This window comes from Bos indicus, chromosome 11 (assembly GCF_029378745.1).
Source record: "Bos indicus isolate NIAB-ARS_2022 breed Sahiwal x Tharparkar chromosome 11, NIAB-ARS_B.indTharparkar_mat_pri_1.0, whole genome shotgun sequence".
NCBI classification, from domain to species: domain Eukaryota; kingdom Metazoa; phylum Chordata; class Mammalia; order Artiodactyla; family Bovidae; genus Bos; species Bos indicus.
In genome coordinates, this window is record NC_091770.1 from 43866394 (window position 1) to 43892932 (window position 26539).

The following is a 26539-nucleotide window of genomic DNA, read 5'->3' on the forward strand; positions in this document are numbered from 1 at the left end:
GCCCCTAAGCAGCACCTAGTCCCCTCTCAGAGCCCCCTAGCTCCCACTCCTCATCCTGCTTCTCCCTAGGCCTCTGGCTGCTCCAAGGACCTTATGTTGGTTTCTGTCTTACCTGTGGGTTGGTCTGTCTTTCCTTGCTTTAGTCTTCCATAAGCCCATTGGAATTCATCAAAGTGAGAGTTGCCTTACCTGTTGTTACCCATTCCACCCACCTATGGAACTGTGGTTCTCCAAGCCCTCTATATGTGATCCATGGTAACCAATGTCTGAGACCCATCTGAGAACCTGTTTCTTCTGCAAGGACTGGAGCGTTCTGCTTCTCTTACTTTCCTCAGGGCTTTCCTTGTGGCTCAGCTGGTAAAGAATCTGCCTGCAATGCAGGAGACCTGGGTTCAATCCCTGGGTTGGGAAGATCCCCTGGAGAAGGGAAAGGTTACCCACTCCAGTATTCTGGCCTGGAGAATTCCATGGACTGTATAGTCTATGGGGTCGCAAAGAGTCAGACACGACTGAGTGACTTTCACTTCACTTCACTACTTACCCCAACCTGACATCCCTCCATACCCTGTGACTCAGTTTCCTGTTTTCAGCTGGAGAGTGGCACTGAATAGGAATCATTAAAATCTTTGCCACTTGAAAGCCTCAGCTGTCTGCCAGGGCTTCACTGAATCAACTGGTAATGAAGATGCTGGGCCTGAGCAACGGTAGCAGCTGGGGAAAGAATGTGTCCCCCCAGCCAGAGGCTGAGCCACTGAATATTGAGATCCCAAGTTCCTCTTTGGAACCCCAGTGATACAGTTGCTTTGACAGGTAGCTCATAGCACTGCATATGTGTTTGGTTAGCCCACCACTATCACAGTGGAGTCATGGAGCTAGGGGCAGGGAACATGCTTGAGCTCCCAACTTCTTGGGGGCATTTTAGAACTGGAACCACTTTAGCAGTTCTAAAAGAGCCAGCTCTGATCCATTTCCAAGAATCCACATCTGGTGATATATGGGATGAGGCAAACTGATCAAAGTACCCGAGTGCCAACAGTACAGGGGAAAGCAGAGCCAAGTGAAGAGCAGGCTGTGGCTTGGGGGTAAAATGCAGTGACTAAAATGACAATGGACTGCACCTCATAGACAAACCAGCAAGAATGAAATGAAACATATCACAGAAAGATGAGGGAGAAATGTTTAAATGGGAAATGGGAAAGAGATGGGGAAGAGAAGGGCTTCTCAGGTAGTGCTAGCAGAAGAGAACCCACCTGCCAATGCAGGAAACATGGGTTCAATCCCTGGGTCAGGAAGATCCCCTGGAGGAGGGCATGGCAATCCACTCCAGTACTCTTGCCTGGAGGATCCCATGAATAGAGGAGCCTGGTAGGCTATAGTCCATAGGGTCGCAAGGAGTCGGACATGACTGAAGCAATTTAGCACGCATGCATGCAGGGAAAAGAAAGGAGAAAGGCCAGGAAGAAACTACCTAAGCAGTTACTGCTGCTTTGAAAGCCAAGAAGCTGTTACAGCAAAGGGAATAAAACCTCAGGTCTTTGCAGCCCCCTGGCTGGGAAATTAAACTGACTTTTGTTCTTGAGCCCAGGCTACCTGGAACACAGCTTCAGGAAATCAGAATGTGTTCTCATCACTCACTTTGTGTTCCCAAACAGAAGAGAAGAGAGGGAGGGTGGCCACCTTGATCCAGCTAAAGCATCTCCAGGAGGCCTTCTCTGGATGTCACATCGAGGCTGCCCTTCTGCCACAACACGGAACTGGTGATCCCCGAGTGCATGGACATGGCTTTGCTCAGCAATATCCTAGCGGCCTATTCCTTTGTCTCAGGTAGTTGTCCAGTCTCAGCTGGGCCAGGTCTGAGGCCTTGGGCTGGGCAGAGTCATTTCCTGAGTGGCCATCTCTGGCCTTTTACTCAGGAGAAAAATGGTATGCAGACTTATCAGAGGGGCTCTGTGTTACTGAGTTTTGAATGGAAAATCTGGTTTGAAAGTTAAGTTTTCTCTAATTTGGCAAATGGGAGGAGTTCTAAGAGCTTTATATAATGTTTGGTTTCCTTTTGGGCTCAAGTGAGTGAATGAAGTAGCCTGGGGCTGCTGTTGGCTTCTGTCATTAAGCATTTAACTCTGATATGAAAGGCCAGAATGGAGTAGCCTCAGCCTGATTTTTTCTAAGCAGTGGTTCTCAACCCTGCGTAGGGGGTGTATGTGTGTGTGTGTGTGTGGTCTGTGTTTCGGGGGCTATGTGGAGAAGTTTGATAACTCTCTGGGAGACATGGAAACAAAAAGTATGAGTCTGAGAGAGTCTAGTATTTGCCTTTTCCTTGATTCCAGGTTGTTTTCTTTTAGGAAGCTGGCTGACTTTCTCAAGATCATTTCTTGAGAACAGGTGCTGTACATATAAAAGGAGTCATTTAAAAATACATGAAAATATACCTCAATAAAGCTGGAAAATTTTAAAAATGCATGAAAATGCTCAATGGTTTCAATGACCAAACTGATTTTCTGCTGCTGGAGTGAGTTTTTTAAGCTTTGGTAGTTGACTTTTCTTTATTTTAATATCTCTATTGTATAAAAAGGAAGGGACTGAGGTTCTGAATAGATGTCCTTTGAGAGCCTGGTTTTACTTTCTAGTTCTCTAGTCAGGGTTGACATGTGATGACCTCAGAGTTCAAATACAAAACCTGACTCTTCTATTTACAATGTCAAATCTGAGCCAGGATTGAGGATAAAGGAAGTTCATGGCTTCTTGCTGAGAGAGCATCTTGGATGACGTGCAATCTGATTTTAGAATGGAAGACTTCTCAGGAGCTTGGCTGGCTCCTTAGTGGTTGGCAAGATGCCGCATGTCATCTTCACATGTATCGAGTCCATGGTTCTCCCTTCTCAGATCAGCAAAGGCTCAGGTCATCAGTCAGCTCCTCACTTCCCAAAGTGATGCCAAAAGCTCAGCTTCTCTACAAACTGGTGCCAAATCGAATCTCAGAGACAGTTTTAGGTGAAGTAGAAATGGATAGCTTTATTACTTTGCCAGGCAAAGAGGGACACAGTGGATTCCTGCCTCAAAAAACTATGTGTTCCCACTTGGAGAAGATTGAAAGTTCATAGTAATTGTTCAAAGAGGGCATGATCACCTCATGGGCATTCTTCTTATAGGTTGATGGTAAGTAGGATGCAGCATCATAAACGTTCAGGTTCCAACTAGTCTGGGTCTACATACTTGTGGTCAGCAATACTATAATTAACTGATAATTTCTCCCACTTGGAAGGGGGTTTCAGTATCTGAAAAACAGATCAAAGATATTGTGTGTATCTGTTGATGGGGAACCAGGACTGTGCCCCAAGACTGAATAACTTGTTTCTCTTGAATGTTTCTCCCCAGTCTTGCATTCTCTCCCTTCCCTAATTAACAACTGCTAGAATCTACCCGTTGGAACTCAGCAAAGGTCATGGAGGCTGAATGAAGGCTATTTTCTGTAATCAAAGAAATGGGGGACATAGAAAGGCTTTGTGCCCAGGAGACCCACATGACCCTGCTCAGTATCAAAAGGAAGTTCTAGTTCCAGGAGCCTCCTTACCTGGGTACCCACACATCAAAGGAATCCCAGTTCTGCCCTTTCTTCTAGGCTATTCTGGGGAGAAAGGACACTGGAACTGGAAAAGAGATGTTTGAAACTATGGTATCATGTTTTCACAAGCAATTGAATGATGGTCTCCTCAAGTCTATAGTCAAGTCAAAACACCCCAAAATGAAGTGGGGTATGACAGGGAGGGTCTGAAGTTTCCAAGGTCTCAGATGACACTTGCAAATAAGCTGTTGTAAGAAAATACCTCTGGTGAGAATAAACAGGTTATTGGACTTTGAAACTGTTCTCAGCACAGGAAGTACCTGGCAGATTTCCATTTTGGCCAGCATAACCCTGAGTTGTGATCATTGAACGTGGTAACTCATTGAATGCCCTGGTTTACCATGTGTCTTATGATCTTATGGTGAAAGGGTACGTGGCCCTGTTTTTCTTCCTCCTTCAAACTTTTTCCTTCCCGCTCCATATTCTGGAATTAAATATTGCTTAGGATACAGGAAAATAATTTTTCTTTTAAGTATGGGCTGGGATAAAAAGAGAATGCAAGGAAATGGAAAGTAGAGTAGCTAAAATAAAATGCATTAGAACTAGTAAGTAGATTTGGTGGCTAAAAATTAATTCCAAGCGTGATCTAGAAGACTGCCTGACTATAAAGGAAATGAATTAAAACATTTAAAATATTAAAGTGTTGACTTAAAAAATATTCACAACCTATTAATAAAAATTGAGAGTAATATTTTATTCAGTGGAAATTTGGGGGGTTGCAAGCCTGGAAGACAGCATTTCAAGTGACCCTGAGAGAACCGCTCCCAGGAAGCAAGGGAGGAGCCAAGTTATATAGAAGTTTTGCAACAAGGGGCAGGTAGTCTTAACATCAGAAGGTGATTGTTAATTAAAGAAAATCAGATACTCCAAGTTAAAGAATTTAGTGCTTTATGGCAGGAAATATTTCATTTCTCAAAGGTGAATATAGCATCCCCTAACCTCTCCTAGTTTCTCCCAGCTTATCAATTGCCTCATTCATATGATCCATCATTTTAGCAACACCCTTGCTAATACACATAATTCCCTTATTCCTGTGTCTCGTTTCTGACTAAACCAACAGACAAAATTCCAACTCTTAAGTGAATCCTTTCTCCCCTTTCTTTCTCTGCACTCAAGAAACCACTCTTAAAACTTTGAAGATTGAAACAATTAGAAATTCATGGAATCCAGCCTTTGCTGAGCCTAATATTGCATCATTCTTTCTATTTGCTTTTGGATACATCTTGTTCCCATTCACATTCTTCCCATTCTTCACCATTTCAAACCTTGACCATTCCAGTAATTTAAAATATCTGTTTATCAAAATGTACCCTTAGTTGGCAAATGCAACTAAGAATAAAATGTTGCATTAATGAAGAAAGGTTAAAGTTAATATGTAAAGAACTCTTACAAATCAATAAATGTTTTAAAAGAAAAGGGGCAAAGGATAAGAAGCAGCAGTTTGCCAAAGAAAAAATACAAATTGCTGAAAAACATAAGCAGCTCAGGTTTTAGAAATTAAATGCAAAATGAAAACAACAGGTTAGCATTTTTATTTTATAAAATTGTCAAATATTTGAGTGATTATGTTTATAATTTCAGTTTTGGAGAAAGTGTAGGGAGATGAGTGTTTGTACATACACTAATGAGGTTATGAATTGCCACAGCCTCTCCAGAAAATGATTTGGGAACACCTGTCAAAAGCCTTAAAACAACATTTAGCCAGCAATTCCACAAGTAGGAATTTATCCTAGTGAAATCATTAAGGTTATGGGCCAAAATTTTACTGTGAAGACAATTTGTCTCAGAACTATTTATAACAGTAAAAAAAAAAATCATAAAAGTAGGTGAATATTAATTTAAATAGAAAGATGTTTATGATGTGCTACTAAGTAAACAAAGTCTGTTACCACACAGCATATGCAGTATAATCCTGTTAAGTGTATATATTCATACGTATATGAATTGTATACATATGTATTTTTTTACTACAAACTGTATCTGGATGCTGGGATTGTATGAATATGTCTGTGTATTTTTAATTCTCTTTTGCTTAGCTGTATTATTAAGTATTCTATACTTCATTGATATTACTTTTGCAGTAAGTAATGTTATTTTATTGGAATTTAAAAATTTGATATATATATATATATATATATACCACTGCTTTACTCTTTTTCTGACTTCTCTATCTAAGTATCTAAATGTCATGAACATTACCACTTAAATGTGCCATAAGCATTTCAAATTCAACTTGGCCTGGAATGGAATATTATCCTCTTTAACTATATGTATATAATATATATAATGTCTTCTTCAGATCCTTTTCCATTATGGCTTATCACCAGATATTGAGAATAGTTTCCTGTGCTATACAGTGGGACCTCGTTGTTTACCTATTTTATATATAGTAGTATTAGTATGTATATGTTAATTCCAAACTTCTATTTTATCCTTCTCTTGCCTCTCCCCTTTGGTAACTGTGTTTGTTTTTTAAAGTATCTATTTTTATTTCCTTATTTGGTTGTGCCAGGCCTTAGTTGTGGTGCGTGGGCTCTTCAATTTTTATTGTGCCGTGTGAGATCTGTAGTTGTAGCATGTGGAATCTAATCCCCCGACCAGGGATCAAACCTGGGCCCCCTGCATTGGGAACGTGGAGTCTTAGCCACTGGAACACCAGGGAGGTCCCTCCAAGTTTGTTTTCTGTGTCTGTGAGTCTATTTATGTTTTGTAATTAAGTTCATTATTTATCATTTTTTAGATTCCACATATAAGTGATATAATGATACTTATCTTTCTCTAATTTGCCTCACTTGGTGTGATAATCTCTAGATCCATCTATGTTGCTGTAAATGGCATCATTTCATTTTTTTTTTTTTTATGGCTAAGTAACAGTCCATTGTGGTGTGTGTGTGTGTATACACACCATATTTTTATCCATTCACCTGTTGGACATTTAGGTTGCTTTCATGTCTTGGCTATTGTAAATAGTGCTGCTTTGAACATTGAGGTGCATGTGTCTTTTCAAATTCGAGTTTTCTCCAGGTATATACCCAAGAGTGGGATTGCAGGATCATATGGTAACTCTATTTTTAGTGTTTTAAAGAACCTCTATACTGTTCCCATAGTGGCTGCACCAGATAACATTCTCATCAACAGTGTTAAGACAGTTCCTTTTTCTCCACACCCTCTCCAGCATTAATTATTTGCAGGCTTTTTAATGATGGCCATTCTGACTGGTTTTGATTAGAGTTTTGATTTGCCTTTCTCTAATAATTAGTACTGTGGAGCACTTTTCATGTATTTGTTGGCCATCTGTAGGTCTTCTTTGGAAAAATGTTTATTTAGGTCTTCTGCCCATTTTTTATTTTTTTAATATTAAGCTTTATGAGCTGTTTGTATATTTTGGAAATTAATCTCTTGTCAGTAACATCATTTACAAATTAAATATGCTCCTTATATTTTGTGTTCCATCTAGGACATCACCTACACCAGAAGTATGAGTTTTAGCCTTTGATGTATCTTCTTCACTGCCCATATCCAATTATTTACAATTTCATTTATAAGATCCATTTCACCTTTCAATGTCCCTGAAATGCATCCTTTCTACTTTATTCCCACTATCACTGAGTTGACTTAAGCTCATTCATGTTTTTGCCTGATTTGCCATAATGGTATTTTCCATGGTCTACCAACCTCTATTGCCTGTGTTTTGTAGTGAAATGTAAAATGTAGATATGATGATGAAAGTCTTTTTAATTTTTAGAATCTAGGAAATAATCCAAACACTTTTGTATGCTTTAACAGTTAGGATTGTTTTCAGCTACAAAAATAGAAACCTTCAATTTGGTAGCCTAAATGCATAGGAGTTATCAAACCCACTCCTATGGGAAGAGTCTGGAGGTAGGTGATTGCTAGCATTAGCTCACAAATGTAGGGGCCAGCTTCTCTGACTCTCATGGTTTTTCTTTTATGCTTATCATCTCATGGCTGCATAATTGCTGCTGTTGCTTTTACCTTTGAAGTAAGGATTGAAAGGATGAAAAAGGAAGGAAGTTCCAGTAGACCACCTCTCATCTTTCATTGGCTAGACCTGTGTTGCGTAGTGATTTCTAGCTGCAAGGGAGGCTGGAAAAGTGAGAATTCTAGCTTTTTCAACTTCCAGACCAGTGGTTCATAATCAGGGGTGATTTTGCCCTATAAGGGGATTTCTGACAATGTCTGGAGATATTTTTGATTGTAATAACAGGTAAGAGGGACTGTTACTGGCATCTAGTGGGTAGAGAAACATACTGCAATGCATAAGACAACCCCAATGACAAAGAAATAACCATCTCAAGATGTCAGTCATGCTGGGATTTAGAAAACATGCTAGGAGAGAGACAAGAAAGGGAGAAGGGATTTAGGGATAGTTTGAGGTACTCCAATCTGCAGTTTTTTATATGGCTTACCAGGGCTTTTAATGCTTACCTTGACATCTCCATACTTTTATTTAGTTATAGTCCTCCCTGACCAAGACCTCGCTTGGGTTATTCTGAACCATCTGCCTGGCCTTTGCTCATCTCTTTGCTTTTGCACAGTCATTTCCTTTTCCAAGAATTCTTTCATTCAGTCTTGGATTGGCTAACTCCTTCCTAGTCTTTAGAACTCACTCAGCCATCTTCTCCCCTCACTCCCCATTCTGACCTACGTGCCCATCCACCTAAGGATCATCCATGTGTTCTCCCTACACACTTACTTTCCTCTATCTCAGCACTTGAATTGGAGCAGTAAAAGCTTCTTGTTTTAACTACTTGAAAGCAACCCTTTGAGATCATAATACAGTAAATTAAAATAAGGATATAATCTCATCAATAATAATCTTATTAATAATTAATACTAATAACTTCTAAGAGCATTGTTTAAAAAATTAAACTGAATGGTTGCTCTTTTTTAATTCAGTGTTTTTAATTGATAATACATTCTCCAGCCTCACTGTTCCATTTTTAGATTTTTTTTTTCCTTAAAAATCTTAGAATCTCACTACTTCTTAGTGAGATTCTGGTCACTCTGTTAACTTCCTTGCCTCCAGCATACATTCAATACATCATATCTTCTTTCTTATGTTTTTCTGTTTTCTCCTTATCACCAAAATAGGTGGTTAGAACATACCACCTATTTTATTTATCTTGTTTATTACCTATCTCCTTACTAGCTTACTAGAATGTAAGTTCCCAGGAGCACAGAGATTTGTGTTTCTTTTATTGACTGCCATATCCTTAGCACAAGAATAGGGCCTGGTACCTACTAGGTATTCAACAAGTTAGTGAATGAATATTGTTCAATGATCAAATAATATAAAAGGGCATATAGTAAGAGGTCTTACTCCAGAGCTGCCCCTCCTTCCAGTCCCAAAGTTTGATGTATTACCAGTCTTCTCTGCACCTTTCCAGTGTTCATTGTGCAGATGTAAGAAACTCTGAGCTCAACAGCCTCATCCTCCCCACTTTTATAGACAGTTAGCATATCCTATGTACTGTATTGTACTTAACTTTTTTTCACTGAACATATATTATAAAAGTATTTAATATCAGTATATAGAGAGCGTCCTCATTCTTTCAGATAACTACATACTGTTTTCATTATATAGATGAATCGGTTTAACCAGTCCTCCAGTGGGAATGATTTGAATCTTTTTGAATGGGATAAATAACCTGCAATAAATAACCATGGCATACATACATGATCAAGTGGATTTGTAGAATAAATTCTCAAAAGTAGAATTGCTTGACCAAGTATAAATAAATTACTGCTTAAGATAAGTATTACCAAATTGCCATTTAAAAAGTTTCACAAATTTACTGTTCATAAGATGTGTGAGAAGACCCTGTTATAGTATTTTCAAGCTGTTGGATTTTTGACAGTCTGCTACATTAAAAATAGTATCTAAATGTCATTTAATTTTTTTTATCCAGGTCACAGGTCAGTAAACTTTTCTTTAAAAAACCAGGTAGTAAATATTTTTAGGTTTGTAGGCCATATGCAGTCTCTATTCTAACTCTCAAGTCTGTTGTAGCATGCCAGCAGACATAGACAAAACGTCAACAAATGGGCATAGCTATGAGCAAGTAACAAAACAGCTAGCTAGCCAGATTTGGCTTGTGAACCATAGTGTGCCAACCCCTGCTTTCAGTGAGCATCTTTTCACATGTTTTAAAGAACTATTTGTATTTACTTTTCTGTGAGCTATTAATATTTTTTGTTCATTTCCTTCATTGATTGTCTTTTTCTTAATGCTTTTTCTAGGTACTCTTTATATATTAGCTCTTCATCTCTGTTACATATTTCAAATAATGTCCCCAGTTTAGCATTTGTCATTTAACTTTGCTTATGGTAATTTTTTCAATGAATAAGTTTTGGGGAATTATTTTTCTCCATGTAATATTTAACCAGAATTTGAATCACTTGTGCCTATGAGATTGGCCTGAGGGAGATGATCTCAGCAATGAGGGAGTGTAGCCCACCATTGCTCAATTGATAGTCACAAATTTGGGGATTTAAGAAAGTATTGTAATTTCTATTTTCTAGTATTCCCCTTTATATGGAAATCTGGTGAGGGCTAACAACCTTTATGTCTCTAAGTCAAAGGCATTGTAGACTCACAGTAAATTTTTGTGAAATAAAGTGACCATTCACTGACAAAAAATTAAAAAAATTTTTCAACAGTTGGAATATATCTTCTTGGAGAGTTTGGTGAAAGTGGTAATTTCATACATAGCTGTTGGCAAAACAAATTAATGTACCATTTTTGAACATTCACTTAGCAATGTATTTTAAGAGGTATAAAATTATATACCCTTTTGACATGAAGATTTCTATTCTGAGAATCCATTATAAAAGCTGTAAGTGAAACAAGCAAAAAAAAGAGTAGTGTTAAGCACAAAAATTCTCCTTCCATCATTTTTAACATAAAAAGAAATTGGCAACAACCTAAATATTCAAAGGTAGGAAACTGTTTTTGTAATGTGTGGTGAATTCACTGGGTAGAATACTATGTAGCCATTATTAGGTATGATTGACTAGAAGACTATGGAGCAATACAGAGACATTTACATTATATAAACTGTATATCCTTGGAGAGAAGGGTGAGTAGGTGGAGCACAGGATTTTTAGGATAGTAAAAATGCTCTGTAGGATGGATACATGTCATTATATGTTTTTTGAAACTGATAGTTCACCACCAAGAGCAAGCCCTGGTATAACCACTGGCCTTTGGGTTATTATGTGTCTATGTAGTGTCATGTAATAAACATAGTAATTGTACCAAATGTAGCAAATGTACCACTCTGCTGGGACATGTTGATAATGGGGGAAGCTATTGCATGTGTAAGGTTGGGAGGTATATGGGATATCTCTGTACCTTCCTCTTAATTTTCCTCTGAGTGTAAAACTACTCTAAAAAAAAATCATTGTAAAAGCAACCAAAAAGTATATCCAGAGTAAAATATATAAGTTGTATATAAACTGACAATAACCAAGTAAATATATATAGGAGAAAGAAGGGAGAAAATTCACTTCACTGTATTTCATAGTGTGTAGTTATATTCAGGTTGTGAGATTATGATGATTTGATGGATTTTTTTTCTGTTGCCATCACTTCATGGCAAATAGAAGGAGAAAAGTGGAAGCAGTGACAATTTTATCTTCTTGGGCTCCAAAATCACTGTGGATGGTGCCACAGCCATGAAATTAAAAGACTTGCTCCTTGGAAGAAAACTATGACAAACCTAGACAGTGTATTAAAAAACAGAGACATCATTTTGCTGACAAAGTCTGTATAGTCAAAGCTATGGTTTTTCCACTAGTTATGTACGGATATGAGAGTTAGACCATAAAGAAGATTGAGTGCTGAACTGTGGTGGAGAAGACTCTTGAGAGGAGATCAAACCATTCAATCCTAAAGGAAATTAACCCTGAATATTCATTGGAAAGACTGATGCTGAAACTGAAGCTCCAATTCTTTGGGCACCTGATGTGAAGAGCTGTCTCATAGGAAAAGACTCGGATGCTGGGAAAGATTGAGGGCAAAAGGAGAAGTGGGTGGCAGAGGATGACATGGTTATAGATTATCACTGACTCAATGGACATGATTTGAGCAAACTCCGGGAGATAGTGGAGGACAGAGGTTCCTGGTGTACTGCAGTCCATGGGGTTGCAAAGAGTTAGAGACTTAGCAACTGAACAGTACTCTTTTAATATTTCAGCCTCCTCCTCTCTTCTTTCCTTTCTTTCTTTTCTCCCTCCCTCCCTCCCTTCCATCCTTCCCTTCCTTCTACCTTCCTTTCATTCCTTCCTTCCTTTATTTCTTTAATTGAGATATAATTTGACATATAATATTGTATAGATTTAAGGTTTATAAGTGTATAAAGTTATACATTTCTGTGTTGCTGCATGATCACTCTTGTAGCATTAGCTAACACCTATTTCATGTCATATAATTATTATCTTTCTTTTTTGTGATGAGAACAATTAAGATCGTGTCTCTTAGAAATTTTGAAGTCTATAATAAATATTGTTGTGTATAATGACTATGCCTTACATTAGGTCTCCAGAACTAATTTATCTACTAGTAGCTAATGGGTACATTTGAACATATACATAGTTCTCCCACCCCTCAGCCCCTGGTAACCAGCATTCTACTCTGCTTTTATGAGTTCAACTTTTTAAGATTCCACGTGTTACTGATATCATACATTATTTGTCTTTCTCTGTCTGATTTATTTAATTTAGCATAATGCCTTTGAAGTCCATCCATGTTATAAATGGCAGAATCTCCTGTTTTTAATGGCTGAATAATATTGTAATACATTTCACATTTTTTTAATCTATTCGTCTGTTGATAGGTTGTTTCCGTATCTTGGTTGTTGTAAATAATGCTGCCATAAACATGGGACTGCAGGTATCTCTGTAAGATGATGATTTCATCTCCTTTTCTTTCCTTGATTATCTCAATAGATACAGAAAAAGCATTTTACAGAATTCAATTTTCCTTAATGATAAACCCTAAACAAGTTGAGTATATAAAGAACATATCTCAATATGGGCTTCCTGGGTGGCTCTAGTGTTAAAAGAACCTGCCTGCCAATGCAGGCGATGCCTGAGACAAGGGTTTGATCCCTGGGTCAGGAAGATCACCTGGAGGAGGTCATGGCAACCCTTTCCAGTATTCTTGCCTGAAGAATCCCATGGACAGAGGAACCTGGCAGAGTACAGTCCATAGGTTCACAAAAAGTCGGACATGACTGAAGCGACTTAGCACACATGCATGCATCTCAGTATAATAAAGCCAATATATGACAGGCCCAAAGCTAACATACTAATTGGTGAAAGACTGAAAGCTTTTTGTTCACATATGAAATGTCCACCATTTTACTCCCCTCTTTACATTTTGATGTCACAGTTTACCTCTTTTTAATATTGTGTATTCTTTAACAGACTCATTGGAAAGGACTGTGATGCTGGGAGGGATTGAGGGCAAGAGGAGAAGGGGAGGACAGAGGATGAGATGGCTGGATGGCATCACTGACTCGATGGATGTGAGTCTCAGTGAACTCCGGGAGTTGGTGATGGACAGGGAGGCCTGGCGTGCTGCGACTCATGGGGTCGCAAGGAGTCGGACACGACTGAGTGACTGATCTGATCTGATCTGATCTGATTCTTTAAAAGATGATAGTGTTATAGTTATTAATACTCTTTAATCTTTAAACTGTAGTTATGTGGTTAACACACCATGCTATTACAGAATTAGTTTTCAAAAATCTGAAACTGCATTTACAGTATATTTACCTTTACCAGTGTGTTTTATACTTTAATATATTTTCATGTCACCAATGGCTTCCCTTGTGGCTCAGATGGTAAAGAATCCGCCTGCCATGTGGGAGATCTGGGTTTGATGCCTGGGTTGGGAAGATCCCGTGGAAGAGGGCATGGCAACCCACTCCAGTATTCTTGCCTGGAGAATCCTCATGGACAGAGGAGCCTGGCAGGCTATAGTGCACGGGGTCACAAAGAGTCAGACACAACTGAGTGACTAAGCATAGCACAGCACATCACCAATTAGCATATTTTCTCCTTGATATCTGAAGGATAACTTTGCCAGATAAACTATTCTTGGCTGGCTTTCTTTCTTTCAACAATTTGAATATATCATTCTATGCTCTCCTGACCTATATAGCATTTCTGCCAATGAATCTTCTGATAGCCTAATGAGGGTTCGTTTGCAAGTTTACTATCTTTTTTCCTCTAGCTTTTTAAGGATTCTCTCTTTTTCTTTGATTTTTGACAATTTCATGATAATGAGTTCTTGGTAATCTTTTGCATTGAGATAGTAGGATGACTTATTAATTTCGTAAACTTGGATTATCTATGTCTCTCCTTAGGTTTGTGAAGTACTTAGCTAGTGTTTCTTTAAGTAAACTTAATGCCCCTCATTTCTCCTTTTGGAACTCCAATTATGCTAAATATTTGTACATTTGATTGAATCCCATAGATTACACACACTTTTCTTCCCACTTTTTCATTCTTTTTTCTCTGTTCACCTCTGATTGGGTTATTTCAAAATCACTATCTTCCTGGTTGCTAGTCTTTGATCTACCCTGCTGCAGATTCTCTCTATTGCATTTTTATTTTAATCATCAAATTCTCCAGTTCTGGAATTTCTGTTTGGTTCTTTTTTATGGTTTTTAACTTTTTGCTGAATTTCTCATTTTGTGCATGCATTTTCCCCTTGGTTTCATTGAATTGTCTTCTGTGTTTCTTGTAGTCTATAGTTTCCTCAAAACAGCTATGTTTAATTCCTTATTGGATCAATTATAATTTTGTTTCTACTTTTGAGCTCGGTTATCGATGGATTATCTTTTGGTGATGTGTTTTCTTGATTCTTCCTTTCTTGTATCAGACACTTCTCAAATCTTCGCTAGTTGCCTTCAGATAGGGTATATACTGTTTGTTAATCCTGTTCTCTCTGGGGTTCTCTCTGACCTCGTATTTATACACCTACTTTGCACTTCTTGCTCCCTCATGTGGCAGAATTCATAAGCTTTTATGTCTTCTGTGGTTTTTACAACTCATGTGGCTAGCTGCTAGAAACCTCTCCTGTTTTTCCAGAAAGTAGAGCTATAGCTCAAGTTTGGTTTTCTCTTTTGCCAACAGATCCTGGTCTGTTTTTGTCATAGCACTCCTTTTACTGTACTTGCTCCTGCTACCAGTCTCTGCCCACAGAAGCCACCCTAGAGTGAGGGGAGGTATGGTTTTAGTTCTTGGGACATTGAGGGTGACCACCCGCTAGTGGGGAGATCCTTGGCTGAGCCTCCCAGGGGCTCTTAAGTGGACTTCCTGCTGAAGCTCTGAGCACAGACAGTAGGACCCATGACCTTTTGATGTTCTTATTTAGCCTTTCCTGATCTCTCCCCTGCTTCCCAGTAATGGAGGTCCCCGCTTCCAGTACTCTTACTGTTTCTGGAGAAAAGTGGATTTCTTGTGTGCAGCATCTAGTACAGCTGGGGTAGCCGTGCACTCACTACATCTCCTTTTCACCTGTGGAGAAGTCATCATGAGATAGTTCAGTCTCTTATTGTGTCAGCTTGTGGGGAGGGGCAGAGCTGATCAAGTTCCTTTTTCCCTCTCTGCTACATTCAGAGTCGTGTGTGTGTGTGTGTGTGTGTGTGTGTGTGTGTGTGTGTGTGTTCCCTCCAGTGGTGTGCTCTGATCACCTCCATAGGGCTGGACTTTTACAAATTCTCCCTCATCTGCGAGTATTTTCCTAAATCAGAAATCTCCAGGTTTTCCCCAGTTATGGCTGGGAGTTGTTGGGGCAGGTTTGCTCACTCTGCTGATTCTGCAAACCAAACCAAGGATTTATCTGTTACCAGATGAACAGGTAGGCGAGATTTCTCCCCGGTCCTTTGGTTTATGTTGATAGATCACACACTGTGCCCACAGAGGTGCTCTTGTTTGTGTTTATTTAAAAAGAAGGGACAAAAAGTAGACTCACACTACCATGATGTTGACGTCACTCCTTTTTCATTATATTACACTGTTGGCTACTCTTACGTTGATTCTTCATGTCTTCTATTTTCTTCTCTATTCTTTTCTTCATAAAAATACCTATAATTTGAATCTATTTTATATGTGTCACTGTCATTTCAGTGGGTATTTCAGAGAGAAGGAGGGATCATAAACACATGGGTTCAATATGCTGTGTTCAAACTAATAGAACCATTTTTAGGTAGAATTTGAAATGTATAAAACCTCAGAATGCCTAAGCCCTTTGATGCAAAGTTCTGTTTCTAAATTAATTAACCTGTAGAAATAATTCTACATGTACATAAAGAGATGTGTACAAGGACACAAAGATATGACTCTAGCATTGATTGTAACAATGAAAAACTGAAAACAGTTTATATGCTATCAACAAGCAAAAGGTTAAATAAACTTTGATGTCTATACTACAGAAAAATATGCAACAGTCAAAAAGAATGCTATTGGCATATGTTGAAACCTTTCTAATAAATATTTTTAAGTTTAAAAAGCAAATATAAATAATATATAATCCCACTTATATTCTTTAAAAACACACAAATACAGGGTTTTGAGCACATCATACAGGGATCATCACTGGACCCACCAATTATATTGCTCATCAGCAGAATGTTTATTTTTCTCTCTCACCAAGGAAGAGCTTAAATTACTTCCCCACAAATTAACCTGATGAGGTCATTCAAAAATGCCCACACTGGCTTTCAATCTATGATTGTATAAGTTATCTATTGTTGAATAGTAAATTACAGATCTTCCTTAACTTACCCACTGTAAGTTGAAAATATTATAAGTCAAGATGCATTTACTTTAAAAAAAATTATTTTATATTGGACTATATTTACAATGTTGTGTTAGTTCCAGGTGTACAGCAAAATGATTCAGCTGAAAATATACATATATCTATTCTTTTTGAAATTCCTTTCCCATTTAGGTTATTATAGAATATTGACCAGATTTCCCTATGCTATACAGTTGGTCCTTGTTGGTTATCTATTTAAAATATAGTATTTTGTGTATCTCAGTCCCACAGTCTAAGTTTATCCCTCTCCTCTACCTTTCCCCTTTGATAACCATAAGTTTTTTCCAATTCTGTGAGTCAGTTTCTGTTTGGTAAATTTTTAGGTAGGAAGTTAGGCATGAGCAACTGAGGGGGGCCCAGCTGAAAAAGATTCAAGCTGATATCTAAACCCCACCCCAGTTGCTTTACAGACAAGCAAGAGATAAGAGAATTCAGAACCACTTAACCAGTTTTACAAATGTTAAAAGAACTTCTCTAGGCAGGAAACACAGAGAAGGAAAAGACCTACCTATAGAAAATAAACCCAAAGCAATTAAGAAAATAGGAATAGGATCATACATATTAATAATTACCTTAAAAGTAAATGGATTAAATGCACCAACCAAAAGACATAGACTTGCTGAGGTGGATACAGAAACAAGACCCATATATATGTCATCCAGAAGAGCCCACCTCAGACCTAGGGACATCTACAGACTGAAAGTAAGGGGGTGGGAGAAGGTATTCCATGCAAATGGAATTCATAAGAAAGCTGAAGTAGCAATACCATATCACACAAAATAGACTTTAAGACAAAGACTATTGTAAGAGACAAAGAAGGACACTACATAATGATCAAGGGTCTAATCCAAGAAGAAGATATAACAATTATATATGCACCCAACATAGAAGTGCCTCAATATGTAAGGCAAATACTAATAAACATAAAGGGAGAAATTGACAGTAACACAATAATAGTGTGGACTTGAGTACCCTATTTTCATCAATGGACAGATCATCTGGACAGAAAATTAATAAGGAAACACAGACCTTAAATGACACTTTAAGGAGGTTGGACTTTATTGATGTTTATAGAGCATTCTACCCAAAAGCAGAAGACTACTCAGGTGCACACAGAACATTGTCCATGATTGACTACGTGCTGTGCTGCGAGGCAAGCCATCGTAAATTTAAGATAATCGAAGTTATATCAAGCATCTTTTCTGATTCCAACACTATGTGATTAGAAATAAATTATGACTGGTGCACTGGGATGACCCAGACGGATGGTATGGGGAGGGAGGAGGGAGGGGGGTTCAAGATGGGGAACACGTGTATACCTGTGGCAGATTCATGTTGATGTATGCCAAAACCAATACAATATTGTAAAGTAATTAACCTCCAATTAAAATAAATAAATTTATATTAAAAAAAACCCCAACACGTGGCAGCTAAATAATTACTACTCAATAACCATTGGATCACTGAAGAAATCAAAGAAGAAATAAAAAATACTTGAGACAAATGAAAACACAATGGTCCAAAATTTATGGAATTCAGCAGAAAGCAGTTCTAAATGGGAAGTTTATAGCAATACAATTTTACCTCAAGAAACAAGAAATCTTGAATAAAAACTTGTCAGTCCACGCATGCCTAAATGAGTATGTAAAAGCCCTCTCTTGAAAATCCCTGTACCTCCTCATTCTGGCACCAGTGCCTCTCTTGGCTTGGCCCACCTCTCCCTTGAGGTGTTCTTATAAGACCTCAGATTCTTCTTAGTGTTCTTAAGAAGAACTGAGACCCCACAAGGGAGGGTCCTCTTCAATTGTCCCTGTATCTGCTAGTAAAAATAGGCTCATTTGTATCATTTTGGGAGGTTCTGTATATAAACAATATTGTATGATACTTGCCTGTCTCTGTATGACTTACTTCACTTAGTATGATAATCTCCAGGTGCATCCATGTTGTTGCAAATGACATTTCATTCTTTTTAATGACTGAATAATATTCCATTGTGTGTGTGTGTGTGTGTGTGTGTGTGTGTGTATCTATATGTATACCCATTCGTCTGTCAATGGAGATTAAGTTGCTTCTATGTTTTGGCTATTGTAAACAGTGCTGCAATGAACATTGGGTTGCATATATCCTTTCAAACCATGGTTTTCTTCGATATATGCTCAGGAGTGGGATAGCTAGTTCATATGGTAGCTCTCGGAGAAGGCAATGGCACCCCACTCCAGTACTCTTGCCTGGAAAATCCCATGGATGGAGGAGCCTGGTAGGCTGCAGTCCATGGGGTCGCTAAGAGTTGGACACCACTGAGCGACTTCGCTTTCACTTTTCACTTTCATGCACTGGAGAAGGAAATGGCAACCCACTCCAGTGTTCTTGCCTGGAGAATCCCAGGGACGGGGGAGCCTGGTGGCTGCCGTCTATGGGGTCGCACAGAGTCGGACAGGACTGAAGTGACTTAGCATAGCATAGCATAGCATATGGTAGCTCTGTTTTTAGTTTTTAAAAGAAGCTCTGTACTGTTCTCTATAGTAGCTGTCCAATTTACAGTCCCACCAACAGCATGAGAGGTTTCCCTTTTTTCCACACCCTTTCCACCAATTATTGTTTATAGACTTTACGATGGCCAGTGGTCAAAGCCACCTCTTTAGGTGGCTCAGAGGTTAAAGCATCTGCCTGCAATGTGGGAGACCTGGGTTTGATCCCTGGGTCAGGAAGATCCCCTGGAGAAGGAAATGGCAACCCACTCCAGTATTCTTGCCTGGAGAATCCCATGGATGGAGGAGTCTGGTGGGCTATAGTCCATGGGGTCGCAGAGTCAGACACGACTGAGCGACTTCACTTCACTTCAGTCAAAGCTATAATTTTTCCAGTAGTCATGTACGGATGTGAGAATTGGACCATAAAGAAGGCTGTTGTTCAGTCGCTCAGTCTTGTCTGACTGTTTACAAACCCATGGACCTCACCATGACACTAGGCTACCCTGTCCTTCACCATCTCCTGGAACTTGCTCAGACTTATGTCCATTGAGTCATAATGGGTGCATTATGATGCAATCATAATGTCAATGATGCCATTCAACCATGTCATCCTCTGTCGCCTCCTTCTCTTACCCTCAATCTTTCCCAGGATCAGGGTCATTTCCAATGAGACAGCTCTTCATATCAGATGGCCAAAGTATGGGAGCTTCAGCTTCAGCTTGGCCATCAGTCCTTCCAATGAATATTCAGGGTTGATATCCTTTAGGATTGACTGGTTTGATCACCTTGCTGTCCAAGGGACTCTCAGGAGTCTTCTCCAGCACTGCAATTTAAAACCACCAATTCTTTAGCACTCGGTCATCTTTATGATGTACATGACTACTGTACATATCACATCTGTACATGACTACTGGAAAACCATAGCTTTGATTATTTGGACCTTTGTCGGCAAAGTGATGTCTATTTTTTAACACGCTGTCTAGATCTGTCAGAACTTTTCTTCCAAGGAACAAGTGTCTTAATTTCATGGATGCAATCACCATCCTCAGTGATTTTGGAGCCCAAGAAAATAAAGTCTCTCACTATTTCCATTATTTCCCCATCTATTTGCCATGAAGTGATGGGACCAGATGCCATGATCTTCATTTTTTGAATGTTGAATTTTAAGCCAGCTTTTCACTCTCTCTGTTCACCTTCATTAAAAGGCTCTTGAGTTCTTTGCTTTCTGCCATTAGTGTGGTGTCATCTGCATATCTGAGGTTATAGATATTACTCCTGGCAATCTCAGTTCCAGCCTGTGATTTATCAAGCCCAGCATGTCACATGATGTAGTCTGCACATAAGTTAAATAAGTAGGGTGATATACAGCCTTGACATACTCCTTTCCCAATTTGGAACCAGTCCATTGTTCCATGTCCGGTTCTAACTGTTGCTTCTTGATCTGCATACAGATTTCTCAGGAGGCAGGTAAGGTGCTCTGGTATTCCCATCTCTTTCAGAATTTTCCACAGTGTGTTGTGATCCACACAGCCAAAGGCTTTAGCATAGTCAATGAAGCAAAAGTAGGTGTTTTCTGGAATTCTCTTGCTTTTTCTATGATGCGATAGATGTTGGCAATTTAATCTCTGGTTTCTTGGCCTTTTCTAAATCCAGCTTGTACATCTGGAAACTCTCAGTTCAAGTACTGTTGAAGCCTAGCAGGAAGGATTTTGAGGATTACCTTGCTAGCATGTGAAATGAACACAGTTGTGCCCTTTTTTGGGATTGGGATGAAAACTCACCTTTTCCAGTCCTGTGGTCACTGCTGAGTTTTCCAAATTTGCTGGCTTATTGAGTGCAGCACTTTCACAGCATCATCTTTTTTTTTTTTTTTAACAAAACACTGAATGTTTACTCATGCTATGAATTTGTTACATTCCTTTTCCTGCTGTACAGATATGTTCCATTGTTCTATACGGTTGTTGAAGATGGTAGTAAATTACTATTTATCTGTTTTGCTAAACAGAAAAATTACTATTTACTATCTATTGCCTAGGACATTTTTACATTAGCCTAATGAACAGTAATGTTTAGAAATATTTAATATTAATACTAAATAGAAGTCCAGTTTTCCAAAGCATATTAAAACATTGATGTAACATTATAGAATTAATAAATATCCTCCATAGTTCATTGTCAGCTGTAGTAGAATCTCCTTTTTCTTGATTTTTTTTTCTTTTTTTTAAATTTTATTTTATTTTTAAACTTTACATAATTGTATTAGTTTTGCCAAATATCAAAATGAATCCACCACAGGTATACATGTGTTCCCCATCCTGAACCCTCCTCCCTCCTCCCTCCCCATACCATCCCTCTGGGTCATCCCAGTGCTCTAGCCCCAAGAATCCAGTATCGTGCAATGAACCTGGACTGGCATCTCGTTTCATACATGATATTTTACATGTTTCAATGCCATTCTCCCAAATCTTCCCACCCTCTCCCTCTCCCACAGAGTCCATAAGACTGTTCTATACATCAGTGTCTCTTTTGCTGTCTTGTACACAGGGTTATTGTTACCATCTTTCTAAATTCCATATATATGCGTTAGTATACTGTATTGGTGTTTTTCCTGCTGGCTTACTTCACTCTGTATAATAGGCTCCAGTTTCATCCACCTCATTAGAACTGATTCAAATGTATTCTTTTTAATGGCTGAGTAATACTCCATTGTGTATATGTACCACCACTTTCTTATCCATTCATCTGCTGATGGACATCTAGGTTGCTTCCATGTCCTGGCTATTATAAACAGTGCTGCGATGAACATTGGGGTACATGTGTCTCTTTCCCTTCTGGTTTCCTCAGTGTGTATGCCCAGCAGTGGGATTGCTGGATCATAAGACAGTTCTATTTCCAGTTTTTTAAGGAATCTCCACACTGTTCTCCATAGTGGCTGTACTAGTTTGCATTCCCACCAACAGTGTAAGAGGGTTCCCTTTTCTCCACACCCTCTCCAGCATTTATTATTTGCAGACTTTTGGATCGCAGCCATTCTGACTGGTGTGAAATGGTACTTCATAGTGGTTTTGATTTGCATTTCTCTGATAATAAGTGATGTTGAGCATCTTTTCATGTGTTTGTTAGCCATCTGGATGTCTTCTTTGGAGAAATGTCTGTTTAGTTCTTTGGCCCATTTTTTGATTGGGTCATTTATTTTTCTGGAGTTGAGCTGTAGGAGTTGCTTGTATATTTTTGAGATTAGTTGTTTGTCAGTTGCTTCATTTGCTATTATTTTTTCCCATTCTGAAGGCTGTCTTTTCACCTTGCTAATAGTTTCCTTTGATGTGCAGAAGCTTTTAAGGTTAATTAGGTCCCATTTGTTTATTTTTGCTTTTACTTCCAATATTCTGGGAGGTGGGTCATAGAGGATCCTGCTGTGATGTATGTCAGAGAGTGTTTTGCCTATGTTCTCCTCTAGGAGTTTTATAGTTTCTGGTCTTACGTTGAGATCTTTAATCCACTTTGAGTTTATTTTTGTGTATGGTGTTAGAAAGTGTTCTAGTTTCATTCTTTTACAAGTGGTTGACCAGATTTCCCAGCACCACTTGTTAAAGAGATTGTCTTTAATCCATTGTATATTCTTGCCTCCTTTGTCAAAGATAAGGTGTCCATATGTGTGTGGATTTATCTCTGGGCTTTCTATTTTGTTCCATTGATCAACATTTCTGTCTTTGTGCCAATACCATACTGTCTTGATAACTGTGGCTTTGTAGTAGAGCCTGAAGTCAGGTAGGTTGATTCCTCCAGTTCCATTCTTCTTTCTCAAGATCGCTTTGGCTATTCGAGGTTTTTTGTATTTCCATACAAATTGTGAAATTATTTGTTCTAGCTCTGTGAAGAATACTGTTGGTAGCTTGATAGGGATTGTATTGAATCTATAAATTGCTTTGGGTAGTATACTCATTTTCACTATATTGATTCTTCCAATCCATGAACATGGTATATTTCTCCATCTAAAGCTCAGCTGGAATTCCATCACTTCCACTAGCTTTGTTCATAGTAATGCTTCCTAAGATCCACTTGACTTCATAGTCCAAGATGTCTGGCTCTAGGTGAGTGGTCACACCATCATGGTTGTCTATGTTATTAAGATCTTTCTTGTACAGTTCTTCTATATATTCTTGCCACTTCTTAATTTCTTCTGCTAGGTCTTTACTGTTTCTGCCCTTATTGTGCCCATCTTTGCATGAAATGTTCCCTCGGTATCTCTAATTTTCTTGAAGAGATCTCTAGTCTTTCCCATTCTATTGTTTTCCTCTATTTTTTGTGCATTGTTTACTTAAGAAGGCTCTTATCTCTCCTTGCTATTATTTGTAACTTCTTTCAGATGGATATATCTTTCCCTTTCTTTGCTTTTCACTTCTCTTCTTTTCTCAGACAAACATTTTGCCTTCTTGCATTTCTTTTTCTTTGGGATGATTTTGGTCACTGCCTCCTGTACAATGTTATGAACTTCTGTCCATAGTTCTTCAGGCCCTCTATCAGATCCAATTCCTTTCATCTATTTGTCACTTTCACTGTATAATCATAGGGAGTTTGATTTAGGTCATACTTGGATGGCCTATTTGTTTTCCCTGCTGTCTTCAATTTAAGCCTGAATTTAGCAATAAGGAGTTTATGATCTGAGCCACAGTCAGCTCCTGATCTTGTTTTTGCTGGCTGTATAAAGCTTCTCCATCTTCTGCTGTAAGGAATATAATCAATGTGATTTTGGTATTGACCATCTAGTGATGTTCAGAGTGTTCAGATGTGCAGAGTCATCTCTTGTGTTATTGGAAGAGGGTGTCTGCTATGACCAGTACATTCTCTTGGCAAAATTCTGTTAGACTTTGCCTGGCTTCATTTTGTATACCAAGGCCAAACTTGTCTTGGAGTAACAACTCCAGGTATCTCTTGACTTCCTACTTTTGCATTCCAATCCCTTATGATGAAAAGCACATCTTATTTTGGTGTTAGTTCTAGAAAGTCTTGTAGGTCTTCATAGACCCATCCAACTTCAGCTTCTTCAGCATCAGTGGTTGGGGCATAACTTGAATTACTATGATGTAATTCAGGGACACTCTGTATCTCAAAACAAGTGTTTATTTTCTCAGTTTCTGTAAGTCAGGAATCTGGGATTTGCTTAGCTGGGTTCTCTGTTGAAGGGGTTCCACAAGATTGCTGCAAGACCAGGGCTGTGGCCACCTCAAGGATCCACCAGGACATGATTCACTTTAAAATTTTATGTTCCAGTAAAATAACATTACTTATTACAAGTGTGACATTAATAAGTATAGAATACTTAAAAAATACAACTAAGCAAAAGGAAATTTAGAAGACATATACACATATTCATACACCTCCAAGCTCACGTACGTGGCTATTGGTGCAGTCCAGTTCTTTGAAGGTTGTTAGTCAGAGGCCACCCTTAGTTCCTTACTATGTGGGCCTCTCTGTAGTACAGCTCACAGCATGGGAACTGACTGCTTCAGAGCAAATGGGTGAGAAAGAGAGAGCATGAGTGAGTTGGAAGTCAGTCTTAGGTTACCTAATCTCAAGTCATCCATCACTTCTGTTAGAAGTAAGTCACTAGGTCCAGCCCTGGGGGGGAAGGTCTTATGTAAGAGTATGAGTACTGAGAGGTAAGGATCATGTCTGAAGTTGCCTACAACTACGGTTAAAAGATAATTCAAGGAGTGTCAGGAGAAAATTCAGAAGCAAAGATTTGTGTAATATAAGCAAATGGCATCTAAGCACAATTACTTGCTTATAGTAGATGCTAAATAATATTTTTTCATTTTTTAACTTTTCATTTTCAAATAATTTCAAAGTTAAAGTTGCAAGAATAGTGAAAGAATCCCATACAGTCTTTATCCACACTATTTGTTGAAAACTGTATTTGAATACATTATGCAATTTGTCACATGAGAAGGCATTGTTTGCAGCCATCAAAGCTTTGGGGCCTGGTGAGAGGGGTCCATCCTGTGCTGAAGTCATATTTGCTCTCTGAATATATAGTTGTCATCTTTCAAATGTTCTCTTCTTCCTCCTTCTCCAACAGAAAATCCCGAGGGAGCAGCTCTGTACTTTGTCTCTGGTGTGTGTATTGGACTGGTCCTCACCCTAGCTGCCTTGGTGATGAGGATCTCTTGCCACACAGACTGCTGTCAGCATTCCCAGAAGTTTCTGAAGGACCAAGAAAGCAGCAGCAACAGCAGCGACAGTGAGGATGGCAGCTTGGATGCAGCATCTGACATCTCAGTCAGGAGACATCGGCGCTTTGAAAGGACTTTGAACAAGAATGTCTTCACCTCAGTGCAGGAGCTGGAGCGAGCCCAGCGGCTGGAGGAGCGGGAACGTATCATCAGGGAGATTTGGATGAATGGCCAGCCTGAGGTTCCCGGCACCAGGAGCCTGAACCGCTACTACTAGGGGCAGGAGCAGGAACCCACGCCCCACTGTTTAGCTGCCTGGGAGAGAAAGGGCCCCGCAGAGACAGTGGGCACTAAGAGTGGAATGCAGTTCTGCTAATGTTACGGTGGCAGAGACAAGCAGGACACTGTCATTTTCAAGACCGTATGACAGATCTGTCCCTTTTGGCTACATGGAGAAGTAGAAAAACCAAGTCGTTTCATCAACCTTTCTAGATCTTGGAATGGTGCTGAAAACCCTCTCCAGCAATGTGGATGGAGATTAGAGGAATGGGACTTGTGGTTTCTCTTGATTTCTGAGGATCTCAGAAGTTTCTGCAGACTTCCTTGCTATGTTTTATTTCTATAGAAAAGGAAATATTATTATAGCAAGAGGGCTAGGAAGAGCAGGGTTACCTTAACTTAGTAAATGCAACTTAAATGACTGCCATGGAGGTGATTTTGATCCAGATAGCATGATCCATATTTAAGGCCTATTTTCAAATCTTGTATTGTAATCGCAACTTCTTCCATTTAAACTGGCACCTCAGGGATTAAAATCCTGTTTTTTATTACAGTTACCACTTCACTCATGAAAATGAATAATGTATTATAGATACGTCAGTGAACTATAAAGATGTCAATAACCTCAAAGGATGAAGGGTTGTATTTTAAATAGCTTCTAAGGAATATATTAATGTGCACTTAATGCTGTATGCATTTGAAAATGCAGCACCAGAACAAAAGCTGTTTCTCCCCCCTTTAGGAGAAAAGAAAATGGTATGACTCTAGATAATCATGACTTTAAACATTTTGTTAAAAAAATAAAAACCATGTTTGGATTTATAGTAAGAGAATGGGAATGGGAGGTGAGGAATAAAGCCAAAATTAGGTTGGAATAAAAAATATAAGTTACATAAAATCTTTTTTGTTTCATATTTTGTTTCTGTGTTTACACTTACTTTAAACAGCAGCCCTTTTATAGGTGGGTATGGTCTTTTGCCAGGTCCTTCAAATAACTGGAGAATTGTGAGAAACAGAGAAACCAGAGAATGGAGAAATGACACCCAGGGGCTTGTTATTTTATGTCTGTTTCTATTATGATTACAGTAGAGTGGTAAGTTGATATAGGACCAGAAGACTTACCAAAGGCTAGAAATAA

At 38.8% G+C, this 26539-nt stretch overlaps 1 protein-coding gene across 1 annotated transcript in view; it reads left to right on the forward strand.

Annotated features, from left to right (window-relative positions):
- Positions 1–26299, forward strand: part of EVA1A (eva-1 homolog A, regulator of programmed cell death) — a 91907-nt gene extending 65608 nt beyond the window's left edge. The window contains exon 5 of the mRNA XM_070799822.1: positions 25029–26299. Coding sequence (XP_070655923.1) covers positions 25029–25399 — 371 coding nt within the window. The 3' untranslated portion in view covers positions 25400–26299. The remainder of the gene's footprint in view (positions 1–25028) is intronic.
- The last annotated feature ends 240 nt before the right edge of the window (positions 26300–26539 follow it).